This window comes from Phocoena sinus, chromosome 6, assembly GCF_008692025.1.
Source record: "Phocoena sinus isolate mPhoSin1 chromosome 6, mPhoSin1.pri, whole genome shotgun sequence".
Taxonomy (NCBI): Eukaryota; Metazoa; Chordata; class Mammalia; order Artiodactyla; family Phocoenidae; genus Phocoena; species Phocoena sinus.
This window is the reverse complement of record NC_045768.1, coordinates 30,686,412-30,706,582: the sequence shown is the minus strand read 5'-3', so window position 1 is coordinate 30,706,582 and position 20,171 is coordinate 30,686,412. Positions and strand designations below refer to the sequence as shown.

Genomic DNA, 20,171 nt, shown 5'->3' with positions numbered 1-20,171 from the left:
AAAATTTATGGATTTATACAGTTATTTTATTTATTAACTTTAATAGCTTTATATTATCAGTAACTATTATTTTATCGTAATTGAGTTTACTCCCAAACTGTCAGGTATTTAATATTACTTATTATATATATATAATAAATATTGCCACAATAAAAAATCTTTTGCATATAGCATTTAAAAAGTCATTTTTGATCCTTTCTTTGAGATATATATTGCAATGGGTGGGATTACCAGGTAAGATCATATAACCGTTCTGATGCCTTGTGATGTGTGAAATTGTCCTCAAGAGTGTGAAAACCATTCCAAGTGATTCCCAAGATGCCCCATTGCACAGGATGCTCACATCCTCTCCAACCCTGTTTTGCAACTAATCATTTTTTCCTGTTTTAGGTATTCTGATTTATATTTATTCAATTTTTCTGGCTACTTTTTCATGTTTGTTTTTCCTGTTGCCCCAGGTATGTATTATATATTTATATGATTTGCCCAATTATGCATTTCAGAAAAGGCATGGATTTTTACTGAAAAAAGCTATTAACCCCTTTCCTAACACATTACATATGTGTCTCAATTTTTAAGTTTTCCTGTTAGCTTTGTTTTGTTAGATTTTATTATACAGGTGTTTGAATTCTATATGGCTCTATTTGTTTTGATTATTGGAAACTCTTCTGTTGTTCAGTCATTAGAAATAGCAGTTTTGGGGATGTTTTATGACCAATTGCTTTATTTCTGAAAAATAATGAACACTTCAGTCCATCTTGAGCTTTTTTAACAAGAGTGGAACATATTGCTTTGTCTTTATTGAGACTTTTGATTTCAGCCCCATGCTGCAGAGGTACCTTAGCCAGTAAAAGGCCACTCCCATCCCGGGGTGGTTTGCATTCCTTTATACTAATTTTGATTTTTACTTAAAATCATATTTTTAAAAAAAATGTTGGCAACATACCCATGCACACACACATACACAAAACATTGTGAGAACAAACACCATGTAAAATTAACAACAAAACAACTTATTTGTGTGTCAGATTTAGTCTAAGAGCTGTCAGATTGTATCCTTTATCTACACAGCTTTTATTGCTGCTCATGTCGCTTCAGTGTTATGGTTTTTCACTATGAATCAGCTAGTGCTTTAAAGCTGACACATGGTTTGTCACTATTTACACAGTCACCAGCCAGTGGAAGAGCTAGGGCAGCCAATACGAAAGGAGAGAGGTCCAGTTCCGATTCTCAGTCTAGCGACCTGACTCCTTTATCATGATGCCACCTTGTCTTAAAAAACATCCAAGCCTCTCCCTTTTCAAGGCATGCAAAATAGATAAAACATAGTAGCCAGACTCAGGAACCACTTTAAATCCTAACAGAGAGAATCAATAAGCATAAGTGAAGAATGGAATTTGTAATAAAAAAAATTCCTGAAGGTTTTTCCTTGAGAATTCCTCTGAAGCAAGATAGATTTAGAGAATAAACCAACTATGCTAAGGCCATATTTTTTCCTACATTTCAAAAAAAAGAGAAGTGTCTAGTGGTTTGGGGATTGCAACATATGGTAGAGGGCAGACACAATCCATTAATATATGATTCACAACAACGTAGTGTTACTGGTGTCTACAGCCTCAAAACATATTGGTTGCTGTTACCAGCTTAATCTAAATACTGTCACTTATTTCTCAAGATGAGATGGAGGTGGATGATGATGTAAGACTGCCTTGCCTAATACTTTTAATTTTTAATTTTTTGCACTGTATAGAACCAAAGAGGTAGAAGCTGCTTGCTCCTTGACAAGAAATTCACCTCTTTGTAAAAACTGAGGCTTGGTTTGATTATATTAATCAGACTATCAGGAATAATTTGAGGCAGGTAAATACAAAAACCATAAAAATAGGAAGCAATGGAGTGAGGTGAAAAAAGCTCAGCATTTGGGGTCACAGAGCCTGGTTCAAGTCCTCACTTTGCCACTTACCAGCTGGGATATCTTGGAGAAGATTCTAGATCTCTCCATAGCATCATCTGTAAAACTGAGATGATAGCACCCACCCCACAGTGTTGTTATGATGATTAAATGATATAACAAATGTAACAGGACCTGGAACAGCTGTTCAATATGCATTAACTACTATTATTACCCCGAGGAACTGTACAGAACTAGATTTGTTGGCAACTGGCAATTAACAAAGAGAAGAATCAAAGCATTCTAATTTGGAAGTAAATGTGATCTCTCTTCCCAAATATTCATACAGTCAGATCTTTCTAGTTGCTGAAGCTAGAAATAGGCTCACAGTTCCAGGTCACTGCCACAAAGACTTGGGTAACTATATTAGGTAGACTGATCAAGTAATTAGCTTGTGAATTCCAGCCACTCTAGGAGCTGAAATAGTTTTCCTCCTCTTGTTAAATTTGAACATGTAATCCAACATGTTTCAAACTCTCGGTCCTCATTTTTAATTTCCAGATTTTAACATGCACATTGCAGAGTATACAAATAATGTCTCTCTTTCAGAAATCCTCTTCCCTGGCATTACACAAGCTCACTTTTCTCATGCAAGGTTTCCTCCACAAAGTCAAATAGGTTGGGCTAGAATGAGAGTCTCACTCTTTTAAACTTTCTCCAGTCAAGACATCTGTTATCCCCTCTGCAAATGCAGGGGTGGGGAAGATCTTGACATTATTTCCATTGTTTCCTTTCTGGATTAGGATCACACAAATGTCCAGCTAATCTGAGAGTGGGTGTGGCTAAGTACTAAGTAAGCGTTTGAAAGGAACCAAGAGGCCTCCTTCTCCCTTATATATTGATCTAGTAGAAGAGGACGAAAGGGGGAAGGGAAGGCCATGGGTAGCGTGAAAGTTTTGTGCTCTAGCACTTTACATGTTTAATCTTCTTGAATCCTCAAAATAACCTGGGGATGGATCTTCATTTTAATCAGGAGAATTGACACAAGGAGGTTAAGTAACATGCTCGTGCTCGCACAACTAATAAGAAGTGACTGTGTTAAAAACCCAGTTGTAACTGCATCCAAACCCAGTCTGAGTCTTTGAACTATGTTACCCTGAAATGGGGGTAAGACTCATACAACTACAGGATTGGGAGCATTTACTGATCATTAATACATTTTTTTTAGGACTGCGCAGGAGGTTAAGGGGTTGGATACCTATTCTTTGTGGTTCATAAGTAATTTATTAAATAAAAAGTATGGCAGCGTGCCTTGGTAGATGGGTGCTCGGACAGTAATTCAATTTGTGGATTTACTTGTCCCACTTTCGGGTTTTATTTTTGCGGGGGGATGGGGGCAGGGAAGACTAGCTACCAGCCTCTTTGAAATATAAGGATAATTAATCTTGAAACAGATCTTTCTTGTCCTGAGAAAAATCACCTGGGTTTTGTCCCTTGGCTTAGTACATGTAGGGAGAGTACGTCTCATTGTCCTGGTATTCTGAGAGCCTTAAGCACCTTCTACGGGGATTGGACCACTGTGAGAAACAGGCCTGATGTAAAGTGGCAGACATTGGGACCAGTCCTGTCCCAGCTCTTCTGAGGACAGCTTGTTCTCCGGGATCTGACAGTAGTAAGTTGGACCACAGAGAGCTGGTAACATCTAGGGTGCAGGCAGCAGTGTACTTCCTGGTACACTGGCTCTCCAAAACAAGCAGAAGCAAAACAACTAAAACTTTCTGCTTTTTTCTGTGAGGTACTTACTACTCCCACTATGGCTGATTTCAAGCGATCGACATGACATCACTGAACACGGGGTTGGGGAGGGATGTGCACGCTTTGATTGTCACCCAGTATGAATAGGCTCCAGCACACCCCTTGGCTGCAGGTTTATTAGGGTGTGAGGGACTCTGGGCTGACTGTTACATTAGAGAAAAGGCTTCCCACCACGAGAGAGCTCTTGCCTTCCCTGCCAGGTGCAGGTCTGATTTTAAAAAGTAAGCTTTGTTAGTGTAGACAGCGTCCACCCCTGCTGCAGAGGTGTACCTGCTCATCTCTGCATCTTCTGAGTGCCAGGAGCAACACCGCTTCAGCATCCTAGGGAGAGTCCACTGCAGCTGGAATCTTCACTGCCTCTGCTTGTGGGAAGAATGACCCTGAATGTGGCCTATTCTCTCCAACTGGAGTGGAGCTGAGTATTGGAGGTGAGAGAGCTTCCTACGAAGTTCTCTGCCCTGTTTGAGTGGAAGCCCCATTAACTGAACTTAACACTGGAGTGGGCAGCCAACCCTTAAAACCCACCTTCACTGAGACTGATCGTTAGACTGGGCATTTAGTCCAGTCTTAGCATTTCTTACAAGAGCCCTGAGTTTCTGCTCTGAAAAGAAACTGTTCAGGAGCTGGAGCGATGAGATAGGAGGAGCCTAGCTGGATTCCTAACCCTCAAGACATGCTCGGGGATTTCTGGATGTACCATGGGGAGTGGGCTGCGGCTTTCAAAAGCGAAAGATGGGTTTTTGTTGCCCAGAGAGAGGTGATTAAAAGATGCTCAGCCAAGAGAAATATATTCATCCCTGTTGCTACAATAAGTAGATAACAATCTGTCAAAAGATGCCTGAACACCACAAGTAAATGAAAATAGTTCACCTAACACCTTTTTGGAATTTTTCCCCACATATGAAACCATGAGAAGTAAAGAAAAAGATATATATTTTCTTATTTTTGAACTTTAAAAGTTATTCTTCACTCTTTATAGTTTGGCCTCTGAATCAAAACAAAGAAGAAAATAAGTTCATAAAAGCCATTTCCTTTTCTTCCCCTCCATGCTCCTTCATTATGTTCTCCCTGACTTAGGGCATTCCCAGGAGAATAAATAACACTGAGGTGGGCAAGAGGTTGGTGTTAGAAAATGTTGCTTCACAAAGAGAAATACTTCCCAGCAGGTCAGAGAGACGGGTGCTGGGCCTCTTGAGCTGATCTTTGAGAAGAAAGAAAAAGTCGTTGTTGGGTGGTGCTCTTATAAAAGCTCGCACAATTGTCAGCAACTTCTTGTGGCTCTCCAGGCTTCCGACCGCAGCACTGAATTCCTGGAAGGATATTTTCCCACCGCGATCCTTGCCCAGGACGATGATGGTTTTGTCCACGAGCTGCTGTAACTGCCAGTCTTTCAGGTTGTCCCCCACCATCATCGTCAGCACCTGGAAGGGCTCCCTGCTGGAAGTGTAGCCGTCTTGTCCATGTTGTAGATGCTGAAAGCAAACCTCAGCTTCTGCTCCTTGTCTCCCTTGACACTGAACTGGGAGGTCCCCAGGATGAATTCCCCGAAGTCCACCTCTCTATTTTTATTTAACATTTTTATTGGGGTATAATTGCTTTACAATGGTGTGTTAGTTTCTGCTTTATAACAAAGTGAATCAGTTATACATATACTTCTGTTCCCATATCTCTTCCCTCTTGCGTCTCCCTCCCTCCCACCCTCCCTGTCCCACCCCTCTAGGTGGTCACAAAGCACAGAGCTGATCTCCCTGTGCTATGCGGCTGCTTCCCACTGCTATCTGTTTTACGTTTGGTAGTGTATATATGTCCATGCCACTCTCTCACTTCGTCCCAGCTTACCCTTCCTCCTCCCCGTGTCCTCAAGTCCATTCTCTAGTAGGTCTATGTCTTTATTCCCGTCTTACCCCTAGGTTCTTCACCACCTCTCTATTGCCGTCTGTGTCGAAGACGACTGTCACTCGCTGCGCCAATGGGTTCTCCTGTAGCTCCGGCAGGGACATGAACTCCTCCATGCTCAGAGCGCCCGAACTGTCCGAGTCCAGCTTCTTAAACCGCTTGCCCAGCCGTTTAATTTCGTCTTGGTCAAAGTGGCAGCACATTTCTAGTGGGTAACTGGACTCATTTCCCATTGTGGAGCCAGTCTGCTCATAGGGTCAGGGGAGGGAGCAGGGGCGGTGGGCGCACGCAGGGCTGGAGAAGGACTGTTACGCCGCCAGGTGGGGGGGGCTGGGGGGGCGGGCTCGTGGGACCCCCCAGCACCGTCTCCTCTCACCCCTCCCTACCCGTTCGCACGACCAGGCAAGAAAATGGGCAGTTCTGGGAGCCAGGCGGGGGAGTGGGTGAGCAGGGGGAGAAGAGGGGGTGGGAGGGGGGAGTTTGCGGGGGTGGGGGGGTAAGATAGGAAGATAAGTAGGAGAGGGGAGCTAGGGGGAATGCCCGGGACAGGCTAAGGGCAGGGATACCTGCTTTCTTCCTTCTCTCGGTACCTTAACCCTTATCTCTCCTGCCATTTTTAAAAACTTTCTCGTGTCACTTTTCCTTCTTCCCTTGGAAATTAAACTCCAAGGGGGCGGGGCCGCAGCTGTATTAATCACCGCGGTATCCCCAGCATAGTGTCTGAAATGCAGTATGTGCTTAATATATGTTGAATGACTGTGTAAACTGCAAGCAGGGGCTCTTGATGCTTATTTGCAGGCCTAGTGTAAGGACTAGATGAGATAATACATCAAAGCATTGATGTCATGTATACATCAATAGCTGACCCTTGAACAACATGGGTTTCAACTGTGTGGGTCCACTTATATGCAGATACTTTTCAATAGTAAATACTACAGTACTACAAGGTCAGCAGATGGTTGAATCCTCTGAGACAGAACCGGGGATACTGAGAAAGGATACCCAGGGCTGACTATACAAGGATTATCCACTGAGCAGAGGGTTGGCACCCCTAACCCCCTGGCATTGTTCAAGGGTCAACTGTTTCTCCTAAATTCTCTGGGAGGGGAAGCCAGGATTGACATCCTTCTGGTACAGTGGCCAATGACCTTTTTCAGAACATGGGGTTCAGGGTCTTTGTAAGAGACCACCCAGATATTACACAAAATTTCTCACATGGATCATCTACAGACAGTAACACATTCTTGAGGAATATACACAGTGCTGAATTCAGGGCCCTTTTCAAGAAGACACAGGTCCCAAGACCATAGCCTCTGTCACCCTATTACAATACTTCAAATCCATCCTCTCATACCCAGTCTTTATCTTTGTTGGGCTAGTGCCTGGTGGCTGTCCTGCAGACCACTTTGGGGAATGGCTGTAATGTGTCCTGAGAAGCCTCTGCCATATTTTCAGAGTAAAAGTGGTCCCTAGGCTGTCTCACTCTTTCCCTCGTTGCTTCAAGTGGATTTGTCCTTTGTTGAAGATGAATCTCACCCCTGCCTCCCATATTCCTTCTTCCTTTAGGAAGACATCAGTTACTCCAAATGCATACGAAATACATTTGGTTCAAGAACAATGCAGCTCTAAGGGACTTGGGGGACTCCCAGGACACTAAATCAAACTGAAGGGGCCACACCCTCTCTCATTTAAAAAAAGGTGGCCACCTTTTCTGTGCTTTAGTTCAGCCAAAATATCAGCCTATAGGTAACCATGCTGAAACTGGCACAACAAAGCCATGGAATACCTTACCATTAGATCTACACAGTTAATTCCTGACTGAATTAACTAGGTCTTAAAGAAGCATGGTAGGGTGGAAAGAATTTAGAATAGTATAATAGGGGCGGGGCGGCGGCTGTTAGCGCGAGACCGAGATGGTTAGCGCGAGACCTCGAGACCGCGAGACCATTAGTTTTTGGCGATTAGAGGTCTCGCTCTGCAGGCAGTCAGCCGCGCTGTGGTCCCCATGGTAGAGAGTGCGGTGAGAGGCGAATCGCGGTCTTCTCTCAGGGGCCCTCCCTTCCAGGCCCTCTGGCCTCGAGCTGGTGGGTGAGCCGGGGGGCCCGCGGACAGGCTGAGGGCTGTGTCCTGCAGAGCTCCAGAGCCCTCGCCATGGCCCCCTACTGGCCGGGCCCAGGCCTTGAGGCAGCAGCGAACCTCTGCCCCATCCCCACCTGCGCCACCTAGTGGCGGCGGCAGTCACCGTGGGTCACCGTCCGTGGGACCCGGCCCTCGTCTGGGGGGCCTGAGGAGCCTGAGGGCCGGCTTGGTCCAGGGCTCCTGGTTCCCTCAGTGATGACGGCTGCGCAGGATCTGGGGACCTGGCCCTGAGGATGCTGCCAGCTGAGCTCTGCCTCTTCAGTCGGGCTGGGCACTGGCGGGAGGACCCAGACTGAGTGCTGGACTAACGCTCCCGGGCAGGGTAACCGGCCCCTGCAGGGACCCACTTCCTCTTAGCCAGGGCCTGGGCCTCAGAGGGCGAAAGTCGAGCCTTGGGACCTTGTAAAATGAGGGGTAATGATGTTGCTTTGCTTACAGAATTTGTTAAGTGTTAAAAGCCGCAAGGAGGCATGGAGACAGAACTAGATGCCTACCCTTCCCTTTCTTGTCAGAACAGAGAATAGCATTTGTTTTGGTGAGGTTTACCGGAACACCATGACCTCAAGAACAAAGGATCTGACACCAAGAAGTCTGCATCAACTAACCACGCCCCTCCCTCACCTTTCCTATAAAAGGGCTTTGCTGAAAGCTTTCTGGGAGTTCGGCGTTTTCAAGGTATGAGCCACCCGTCTCCTTGCATGGCCCCGTAATCAACCTTTCTCTGTTCCAAATTCCAGTGTTTTGGGATTGTTTGGCCTCACTGCGCATGGGGCACACGGACTTGCATTCTGTAACAATAGGGCAATCAAATCTTAACTGTCCACTTAATAGCAGTAAACAACTTGGAGAATTTGCTTAATGTCAGTTTTCCCCATCTGTAAAATAGGGCTAATAATATATTTTAAACAGTTGTATGAGGATTAAAGCTGTTACTAGCCAATATGATAAATCATTATTATTGTTGTTATTATTACTATTTACCCTGCTGGTGGAGATGAAGGCTTAAAGAAAGAATACTTGGCAGCCTGGGCACTTAAGTGTATGTGCATTCATTTAATGAACACTCCTTGTGTACCGTGTACAATATGCCAATCGCTGCTCTAAGCCCTTAGCCAGCATTAACTTCAGCTCCTCCAGGGCACTGTTCTTTGGGGACTGATGGCAGATTTTCCATCGCAGGCTTGAGGAATGCAGTGACGGACCTCACTCGTACTCTTATGGAGTCCTCTTGGTTTTCTCCTGAGTAATGCCTTGATGGTTGTCCTTTAGGAAGGAGTCATCAGTGTGGAAACTCTTAAGTAAGTGTCTTCCTCTATACGGTGTGGTATTAGGAGGTAGCGAGGGGCAGTGGTGAGAGCATAGGAATTAAATAGACCAGGTTCCAGTCCCTGCTCTGCCCCATGAGCTGTGAGCTCTCAGAGGAGCTGTTACTGTCCCAGCCTCACTGTCCTCATCTGTAAAGTGGTGATAATAATCACCTGCTTTATATATTCTAAGAGTGAGATGAGGGATTGCATATAGAAATATTATGTAGAAGGAGAAATATCATCCCAAGAGTTAGCTAATTTAATGGTGAAACAGATATTACCAGGAAGATGGTACCACTTCTTTGAAATAAAATGGTGCACAATCAGAATTGCTTTCCTCCTGCCTTGTAGAGGAGGTAATGTGATGCTGGATCTGAAATTTTAGTCAGTGTGAAGTCGAGTTCCCCATTGTTCCACATTTTATAAACTTTGTAGTTCAGCATTATTATGGGACTCAATGCCATTGTTTCAGTTTTCTCCAGCCATTATTCTTAGTCATTTCCATGGAAAACACTATTTGTCACTCTTTCCATTTATCACTGTGGGGGGATTTGGATTGCTGGACATTCACTGCAGGAAGCACATTAAAAGGACTGGCTGATTGTTTTGGAAGAAATCAGGATCCTGACACCACTTCCATTTCAGTAAGCCATTTTTTTTTTTTCCTCAAGAGTTTTCAGGAAAAGGGCTGTGAGGGGTTACATGCAAATACAACTGACACTGGAAAATAAAATAGAAACAGAAGTAATGAGAATTGAGGCTCATATAAAGCTTCATCTTCCAAGTTATTCAGCAGAACAAGTTTCTGAGTAATTCACACAGTCACTCTGGGAGCTTTACAGTTGGAAGCCCTCACCTTTCTGTGATTTGCTGGGCACCATCTTTGACATCTGTTTGTATTGAGGTAGCCACTGTGTAGACTGTGGAACCACATTGCCGTGAGTTTAAAAGCATTCATGAGCATCAGAGTGCTCACCTGCAACTCAGAAATACTATAATGTGTCATATAATGTTATTACAGGTTTAAGTGGGATGACATCTAAAACTTAAAAAAAAAAACACAACTAAAAGAGCACACCAGCGCACATTAGGGGCTCAAGAAATTTTACACCTTGTCTCCTTACTTTTCCCTTTCCTACTCCTTTATTTGCTTTCTCCAAAGCAGAAATTTGACTCTGGCTCTATGAGTTTTATCTTCCTTGGATGTGACAAACCTTGTTTGAAGTTTAAATCCATTTAACAAATATTTCAACAACATGGATGGACCTAGAGGGTATTATGCTAAGCGAAATAAGTCAGAGTGAGAAAGACAAATACAGTTTTCACTTATATGTGGAATCTAAAAAATAAAATGAATGAATATTATAATACAGAAACCGAGTCACAGTTACAGAGAACAAACTAGTTGGCTCCCATTGAGGAGAGGGGTGGGGGGAGGGTCAAGGGAAGATAAGGGGATTTAGAGGTACTACTAGGTATAAAATGAGTAAGATTTAAGGATGTAATGTACAGCACAGGGAAAATACGGGCAATATTTTATAATATCTTTATACAGAGTATGATCTATAAAAATAGTGAATCCCTATATTGTACACCTGAAACTAATGTTGTAAGTCAACTCTACTTCAATAATAAAACAATCCATTTAACACATATATATTGAGCACCTACTATGTGCCAGGCCCTGTGCCAGGTAATGGAATTTTCTGTGGTGAACAAGACACAGTCCCTTGAGAAATCTACAGTTTAGTAAGTAGTATGGCTTTAAGGTTGTATCACTATTTGCTCAGTCTTTTATGTTTATCATGTATGTTCAAAAGGATCAAGAGTAATATGCTTGATTTCCTTTTGTAATTCTGGGATGGTGTTTAATATGAGCTTTGGAATATATGGTTTTTCAATCATAGTTTTGCTATTTAACAACTCCGTGATCTTGGGCAGAGTTACTTATCTGAGCCACTGTTTGCTCATGTGTAAAACAAGGATACAATTGCTAACTTATAGCATCATTTTCAGAATTAAATGAGATAAAATGCATAAAGTATTAGACTCAGTGCGTAGCACATAGTAGGTACAAATATGGTAGATATAACAATTATTGCCTACTGGAGACTTGTCTAGAAAATTCTAATTCTAGTAGATTGTTTGTATATATACACATGCAGATATACTCAAGTACTTATTTGTTTTCTACACAAATATCTATTGAGCATCTGCAATATGAGAGGCATATGGTAGTGACCTAAGACAGATACTTTCCCAGCTGTTTCTGTCCTCATGGAGCTTACCGTTTTTAGGGAAGGTGCACATGAACCAAATTATCATGCCCATAAATGTACAGGGGCACCTGTGGTGAGTGTCACAGATGAGAAGTAACACAATAGGAATTTAATCTTAATCTAGTCAGAAAGATTAACAGAACTTTAATTGGGGAAGTGATGATTGAGCTGAAATCTCAGGGAGAAGTTAACTGGATGTTTAGGCAGGGATGCGTGTTCCAGGAAGAAGGACTTCCATGTGCAGAGGCACTGGAGCAGGAAGAGCATATCAAGTAGGACAAACTTAAAGCCAGTGTGGCCAGAACAGGGAGGTCAAGGGAGAGCGTGGTATTAGATGAAGTGAAGAGATGATCTGACCATGCCTTAGACACTGAAGAAAGGGCAACATTTATTCAATCATTCCTTTACAGGACATCATTTATCCAATTATGTTTTGACGTATAAAGCATTGAGGGCATTCAGAGATGGTCCCTACTCAGAAAGCTTACCTACTGCTGAGTGAACTGAGGCATTAGAGATTGTGATTAATTACAGCACAAGATGGAAAAAGAAAGATGTCATCAGAGAGGTAAGGGCAAAGAGCTATAAGAATTCAGAGAACTGAGAACTTGTTGAGAACTTCCTAGAATTCTTGCTGGGGACAAATGGAGGAAGATGTCTTTCCCCAAGAAGTATTGTTTGATCCTGATGAAGACAAGGGTGACAAATACCATAATAATAGAAGTAGGAAAAGGAGTAGGCATAGATACCAGCAATTAGTTTAATGCGGCTGAAATACTTGAGCAAAATATGAGGTTAGCTGGAAGGAAACGGATCAAGGGGAGTTTTGAATGTTTGGCTGAAGACACTTGGTTTCCATATGACAAGGAAAGCACAGATGAGTGACCAAATCAGAATTTTATTCTAAAAAGATCAATCTGGCATTGTTAAGGGTGAGCTGAACAGGGGGAGTGCCTGGCAGTTGGGAGAGCGGCCAGCAAACAATGACAACTATGCATGTTTGTCTGGAATATGAGAGCCTGAGCTAGGATGAAAGAGGCACTAGAGGTGAAAGGTGAGGTGTATTCATTTGCTAGGGCTGCCATGACAAGTACCAGAAATTGGATGGTGCTTTCAACAGAAATTTATTGTCTCCCAGTTCTGGAAACTAGAAATTTGAAATCAGGATGTTGGCAGGGCCATGTTCCCTCTGAAACCTGTAGAGGAATCCTTCCTTGCTTATTCTTAGTTTCTGATAGTTTGCCAGCAATCTTTGGTATGCCTTGGCTTGAAGCTGCATAAACCCACCCTCTGCCTTCGTGGTCACATGGTGTTCTCCCTGTGTGTCTGTCTTTGCATGCTAGTTGTCTTCCTATAGGGACAGCAGTCATTAGATTAGGGACTCTCTCTACTACAGTGTGACTGTTTAATCTCATCTTTGATGACCCTATTTTCAAACCGGGCCCTATTCTGAGGTACCTTAGGACTTAAACCTATCTTTTTGGGGGATACAATTAGACCCATAACACTAGGCCCGGTGTCCTACTGGACAGAAGGACAGACGGAGGAAGCAAAGGTGAGACTCCAAATGTGACTGCACTGGCTTCCCAGGCTGACCAGTCCTGTGCTTGGATGTTGCAGGAAGCCACCTCTACTGTGTGATGAAGGGCTCACATGGTGTGTGTAAGGGCTCCAGGGCTCCTTGCCCCACACCCCCGTACGATACTGGCTTCTTATCCAACTCCCACAGCCACATGGGAGGAAGTGTCTTCAGAGGAAATGTCGGGGCAATTTCTCACATTCTTAGACTTGGTTAATACCATCTGTGAGATAAAAAAGATGGTTTTCTGATATTTTGTGACACTTCACATTATAGCCACTAGGTGATGATCTTCACACATTTCCTTTCCTTTTTTTTTTTTTTTTTTCAAGCTGGAATCTTCAGAGCCTGGAGAGTTAATTGTTTAGCACTGGGAATAATTAAGGAGGAGTCCCGTTTCATGTGATTCCCCCACAGATTTCAGTGTATGGAAATCTAAAAAAGTGGAAGGAAGACTGTCTCTCACAATAGTCCTAATCAGTCTGAGCACTGTTCACACCTTTTAGTTGCATAGTAAATAACATTTCATAAATATTCACGAGTTCATTGAATTCAACCAGGGGAAAAACAAGGACTATTAACAGTATGCGATCATGGGTTTAACGGATGCTCGAGCATTTCTGGTATATAAAAGAGGAGACCCTTATTCCATGTTATCTGTTTAATTGCTCATTAGCATGCGTAAAGCGGGACACTTGCTAGACTTAGTTTTCACTGTATCAGAATTAAAACTTCTGTCATTTATAGTAACCAGAGAGCAACAGAGAAGCAGTCCTAGCTTTGTGATGATATGGGGTGATGAGAAAACAAGACTAGAGAATTGTAGGTCTCCAGCTTGTGCACCCAGCAACCGGACTTTGAAATACCATTGACCACATTTAAAGAAAGTAGTTACTGTTGTTTCTTTAAAGATCTGTTTTAAGTTCAGGCTAATGGTTTGTATAAGCCACCTTCATGTTTTCCCACTCAACCTAGAAGCTGAGTTGGACAAAAGGAATAACATGATACTGTAAATGCTGGTTAATCCAGCACATTGCAAAACAGAAAATTCCAGAATCATGTATTTCTCAAGTCCTCCCCCCAAAAGTCTTCAGTTCTAGAACATGTAAGTAATATAATATAAAAGAACATTTATGTTGGAATTATAAGGTGTTTCTGATTTTTTGGAGATGGGTCCAGGAGTAATATTTTGCATGTGTTTATTATTTATCAAATATTTTTTCTTCTATGTGCATAGCTCTATACTCAGGGAAGGAGGGGGGAACATTTGCTAAGCTAGGTGTTCTCCATAAACTATCTCATTAAATACATTTTATTACTTACAAGCAGACTATTATTATCCCCAGTTTTGGGGTGAGGATGTGAAGTTTTAGAAGTTTCATGGCTTGCACAGACACAGTGATGGAGCCAGGAGTCAAACCCTAGGATGTCCACTTCCAGAACTGAAATTCTTTCCATTATTCCAGACTGCCTTCCATACTAGAGAGGATGTCCCTGCCCTCGTGGAGATAATGGTGGGCTCCAAGGTAGAACACAGGAAAAGTCAAAGACCTATAATTTATTCCTGGGTCTAGCTGTGGCTGCATAACAAGTGGGCCAGGGAAGGTGGCCACCTGTAATTTTAGAATCCCTGAGGAGGGCACCACTAAAAGCATGTGGAGTCCTGTGCATCCAGCATGGTTTGGTGCGGTGTCTCTGGAGGGTGGGGCCAAATTGCATTGCTTTTAATTTCGTGCCTTGGTGTCTTGCTCACGCTCTGACCAGAGGGCTCATCACTCTACAGGGGCTTCCCTCTTCCAGAAAGCCTTCTCTGATTCCTACTTGCTCTTCTGTGAGTGAACCATGGGCTTGCCTGTGTCACTGTTCCACCTTGCATCTTCTTCTACTGCTGCCCCTGTCGGGTGTGGTCTAGGGCAGGGGTCCCCAACCCCCAGGCCACAGACTGGTACTGGTACTGGTCTGCGGCCTTTTAGGAACCAGGATGCACAGCAGGTGGTGAGCAGCAGGTGAGCCAGCAAAGCTTCATCTGCTGCTCCCCATCGCTCCCCATTGCTCACATTATCGCCAGAACCATCCCCCTCACCCCAGTCCTTGGAAAAACTGTCTTCCACGAAACCGGTCCCTGGTGACAGGGGGTTTCTTCACAAGTCTGTCTCTACCTGCCTGTGAGCTCTGTATTCATCTCTGCATCAGCTGCACCTGGCTTGGAGCTGGCACACAGGGATTCAAGACATGTTTGCTGACAGATGAATGAATGAATGAATGAGTGAATTTGTCCTGGTAGCAGAGTAAGAGAAGGTGAGGCCTTTCTGGGACTGGGCTCCCTTTCTTCATGCACAATTCCACTCCACATCATAAAAGGACATAGGTACAGCTTTGTGTTTCTTCAGGTTTCCAGAAAGCGCTACCTGGATAGGTTCCATCTGACCTTATGCTTGGCTTAAATACTAAACTTAATTACTTAGGCTTGTCCAAGGGAAGCACTCAGCTGTCAAGGTGGTTCTTGACTTACACAGGTTTTCAATTTAAAGCAATCTACAGTCATTAACTCTCCCTGCCTCGCCAAACTTTCATCAGGTTGAAGAGCAGACAGTGACATTTTAAATTGAAAAAGGAAGGAGTAGGGATGAGAGAGGTGCAGGAGGCTGTTGAGATGTGACCTAGTTGTCAAGAGCAAAAAAGGACTGCATTAAGACTCCCCCGTCCCCCACTCGCATACCATTCCCTTTGGGTCTTTAAAAACAAACTGCAAAGAAAATTGACAGGCATTGAAGCTTCTTGATGGGACTGTGTGATCTCTTCAGAATTCAGTGTGTAGTTGACTAACCCATTACTCCTTCCCACAAAAAATTAACAGAGGGAAGAATGGGTCTGCTGTGAGAAAGCGCCATTTTCTCAGTGAATAGATATTAATAGGTTTCACACTAGATGCACGTTTTGGTGGTCTGGGGCAGTGGTCAGGGATGGAGAGCCTACACTGGAGGCCAGTCAGTTCATTGTCTTCCTCTGTGCCCCAGGATCCAGATCTTCAGCTGGTTAGGTTGCGATCCCTCTAAACGCACCTGCTTGAGAACCACAGCACTCTCTTAAGCTGGACATGATGCTCGGCTCAATCTTAAGGGCAGGAAACAGGCTTCAGAGAATTTAAGTGATGTGCTGAAGGTCACTCAGTTGGTTCATGGCAGAGTCAGGACAAATATCGTAACTTACCATTCATTCAGCACCTACCACATGTCAGACACTTCTATGTACATTATCTCTGTTCCTTACACCAAGGCGAATCATCAAATATTCTCTCCATTTTGCATAGGAGGAAACTCAGAGAGGTTAAGTAATTTGTGTTCATGATGTTTTGATGTACCTTTTACATGTGGATATTTTGACACCGTGGTTGTTTTTGCATTTGTATCTCTACCGTGGTCCTAGAAACAGACCATTTACACTTCAGCTTAAAAAAATGGCCTAATAATGAGCTTCACAGACATCTTCACTCCACCCCTGTTCCATGGCCTCATCCCTTACTGGATGGAGTTCAGGAATGGGGAATGCCAAGGATGGGTAAGATTAAGAATGAATTAAAGGTCAGGTTGGGGTTGGGTGCCAGGAATGGGGTGAGGTCAAGGACTGAGTAAGTTCAGGGATGGGGTGAGGGTCAAGTTGAAGGTGAGGTCATGGGTGGAATGGGGCAGTTTCTTAATGTGCACTTTCCTTAGTAATAAAAGAACACTGAAAAGATTAGTGATTTATTTTTAGACTATTTCAACATTTCCTTTTCCTTTTCCCTACCCTATGTAATCGAGGTCTCTGGATTCCTGAAATAGAGCTCTCTCCAGTGCAGTGTTCCACTTCTTGCTTAGTACGTATTTGTTTCCCTAAATACGCAGTGACAACACAAGGAGACCCATGGATTCAGAGGCAGAAAACCTTGTAAAAACCCAGGAAGATATGGACTCAACTGAGGCTCACAGAGATTCAGTAACTTTCCCGAGGACATAAAACTGCCTCCTCACAGTAATGATGGGGCAAGGGTGACTCCCAAGACCAAGGTCATTCCAGTGGCCTGGTTGTCCTTCTCCCTTCTTCCTGATCAGTGCAAGGCATGATCTCCCTCCCTGCCGGTTGGACCTCTGCAGTTGTAGAAGCTGCACATTCATAGATGGTCAGGCTGCCAGTGCTTTCCTTCAGCTGGCCCCATCCCCACCTCCATCTGCCATGAGGGGCTGTTCTGGACATTCTTTTGCCCTTCCAGATCCACTTTTCACCTCTTCCCATCCTCCTTTGTGCACTGGGGAGGTCCTGTATGGACCCCATTGACAGGCTTCCTTTGCTTAAGGCAGTGGTGGAAGATGGAGGGCCAGAGGAGACTAAGGTCAGGTATTTACTTCCTGGCTCTCTCTCAGCCAGGTCACTGTGGCATGGCTATGTCCCTAACCAAAGGCTGCAGCTCCTATTAGAATGCCCTCTCCTGTGCCTCCCTGGGTTCTAGGAGTGGCTCTCTCCATTTTTCCCTTTGAGCTAAGGTGTGGTAATGGCTCCTTCACTTTACCTGCCCTGAGAGATTGCACTATTTCTGTTGGTTTCCTTAAACCATACCTCTGCCAAGAGTTTCTTGAAAACTCTCCTTAGACTGTTTGAGTATTCTATCCATTCCCTGCCCAAACTGTTTCCTCTTCCTTCTTGACTATTCCCAGTTGGTTAAAAGGCACATTATTCAACCCAGTATTTAAAGGAGACTTTCAAAAAGAGGTATCATCATATATCTTAATAATTCCTTGAAGAATTTTGGGAGTTTCCTAAGCTGTGATCTGCTGCCTTCCTTTTCCTGGTTTGTAAATAACAGATTTCACAAAACTGTTGCCCTGGAACTCTTAAATTCAGTCAGTGACTCAAAAAAAAAAATTACATTTTTTTGCTGAGTCAGAGGGAAATGAAGGCAATTTAAAGCCTGCCATATATGTTCCCCTGTGGAATCGATCCATGAGTCCACTGTGGGAAGAGGCACCGCTATGCTAGGAGGATCGTGAAGAAACATCTAAGGTCAGTTTAAAATTCCTCTCTGAAAATTGCTGGAGTCTGGCCTGCAGAATTGGACCTGCAAATATCCTAGGTGACTCTGGGAGCAGATAAAGCCCTAAAATTTTAAAAAATGAGTTTATCCTCCAGAGAGATTGCAGCTAGACAGCTCTGGTGTTGCCAAGAGATGGGAGGTGAATAGATCAAGGTTCTGACAGGGGACCAAGTATTAATGTCCAACTGTGAGAAACAGGTGGAAAAAAGCATCTTTCATGTCATGTTACTAGGTGACCATGTATTATTCATTAGGCAAATGAGGATATTTTTTTCAGAGTGAAATTGTTTAATTGCTTTGTGACAACATACATGGACTAGGACTGTACCTGGAAAATGGGAGGTCAGAGGAATGTCTTTCTCAAGAGCACCTGTTGGGAGAGGTACCCTCCAGAACATACCTGCTTCTGCTGTGCTGTGCTCTGCACCCCTCCCCCTGGGGAGAACGAAGGAGGAGGGATGTGTTCATTAAACTACCATTTTATTAACTCTTCACAAGAAGTTACTGAAGAGATGAAGAAGCTGAGACTGAGGTGGGTTAGTGATTTTTCCCAAGTCAAGTGGATGGTAGAGGCAGGCTTCAAATATGGCTTCTCTGATTTCAAATCCAGTCCTACTTTCTTCACACTAATAGCCCAGCAACGTATGACATTTGAGGCAAAAGGGATGGCAAGCAAAGTACTGACAAGCATGCTTCCTTCTTCTGACCTTTTCTGGGAGAAAGCTAAACCGCCCACCCAAACAGCAGGTAGAGACTCATGGACTGAGTGATAGAAAATCCAGCAGGCACAGGGCCTTCACAGAGGAGACTAAGCTCAGCCAGTGAGCTGAAGATGGGTTTCATTTAATTACATTGTATCTTTAGGTTCTGTGAGGGTGACATCCTGAAATTCTGTCTTAGGTTGTTCAAGACAAACATGCCGGTCAGTGCACAAGGATATGCACTCCGTTTAAATGCACACAGGTGAGCAACATTGCAAAGCAGATTGTTACTGCACAGACCAGAATATGCAGTAGTGCAGGCCACCATCGCTGAGAAGTGCTCCATACATGTTCTTAACATTCCCTGAAGCTGGGGGTGGCACCCCCATCTCTACACACACATGGATGTTATCATAATTTTTATTTTTGTCTCTGAAGTTCCAATTAAGGGTACACCTCTCTTCCATTCTCCTCATTCCTACCTCTCGCCCCCTTCCAAATTCAGCTGACCTGGAAAATGGGGCCAGGGTTGTCTTAACAACCATAACTTGATCCTGGTATCAGCCTCTTATCCAGTTGCTTCCAGCTCACTACATCCAGAATTTCCCAAATGCCTCTCCCCTGAATTTGTCCCGTTAAAAACCATGGTTGAAAAAATATGTGGTGTGTTTTGCACATATCATCTGAACAGTTTCTGGCTTTTGCTGATTATTTGTTTGTTTTTCAAAATCTGCCTTCTTTTTTGTCCACACTTAATTTGGTTTCGTTTGAAATTACTGATAAATCCATACAGCCCTGGAACAGTTGAAACCTCATCATCCTTAAGGATGTAAGTTACTTTGTGGTTATCATATTTGAGTATAGGCTCAGTATTTTATAAGCATTAATTATCTGCCTTAATTTTCACCACAATCCTATAAAGTAGACATTATCACCCCAGTTTGCAGAAGCTGAGGCTCAGAATGGACAAGTAACATGTCTTGTATCACATGGGTGGTGGCGTTCAAACCTAGAACTGTTTCCAAAGCCCATGCTTTCAACCATTATGCTATACTGTAAATATATTAAATATTCTAATCTCAGGATGATGTAAAGGAAAGACTGTAATCACTGTATCAAAGGTGGGAGGGCTCTTGCATGTGATTAAATCCAAATACCTCATTGTAACGATGACTAGAAGTGGGTGGGATGGGAGAGAGTGTAGAAGAGGTGGTTGGTTGCCTATTTAGCATTCATTCTCCTGTCTCCTTCCTAAGGGAACCCTGCTTTCATTTCATTTCATTTAGAGAACTCCATTCTCTACGGGGCCATGTATTTCAAGGGAAGCTGCCCCTGGAGCAGCTAATAAATTCTGGAGGATGAGCCATGACTGGCTAATCTGTCATGGTGATCTCATTCCCCTCACCACTGATTGGCTTTAGACATGGACAGATGACATAATTTTGACCAATGAATATGAGGAAATCTGGAGAATTTCTGGGAAGGTTTCCTTCTAA

General features: G+C 43.5%; 2 protein-coding genes across 2 annotated transcripts in view; both read right to left on the bottom strand.

Annotated features, from left to right (window-relative positions):
• Positions 1-20,171, bottom strand: part of GRIN3A (glutamate ionotropic receptor NMDA type subunit 3A) — a 143,279-nt gene that overhangs the window by 12,016 nt on the left and 111,092 nt on the right. The gene's annotated exons all lie outside the window — the stretch shown is intronic.
• PPP3R2 (protein phosphatase 3 regulatory subunit B, beta) lies at positions 4,780-5,835 on the bottom strand. The gene is given in 3 exon segments (XM_032635045.1): positions 4,780-5,162; positions 5,165-5,261; positions 5,629-5,835. Coding segments are annotated over 3 exon segments (687 nt in total).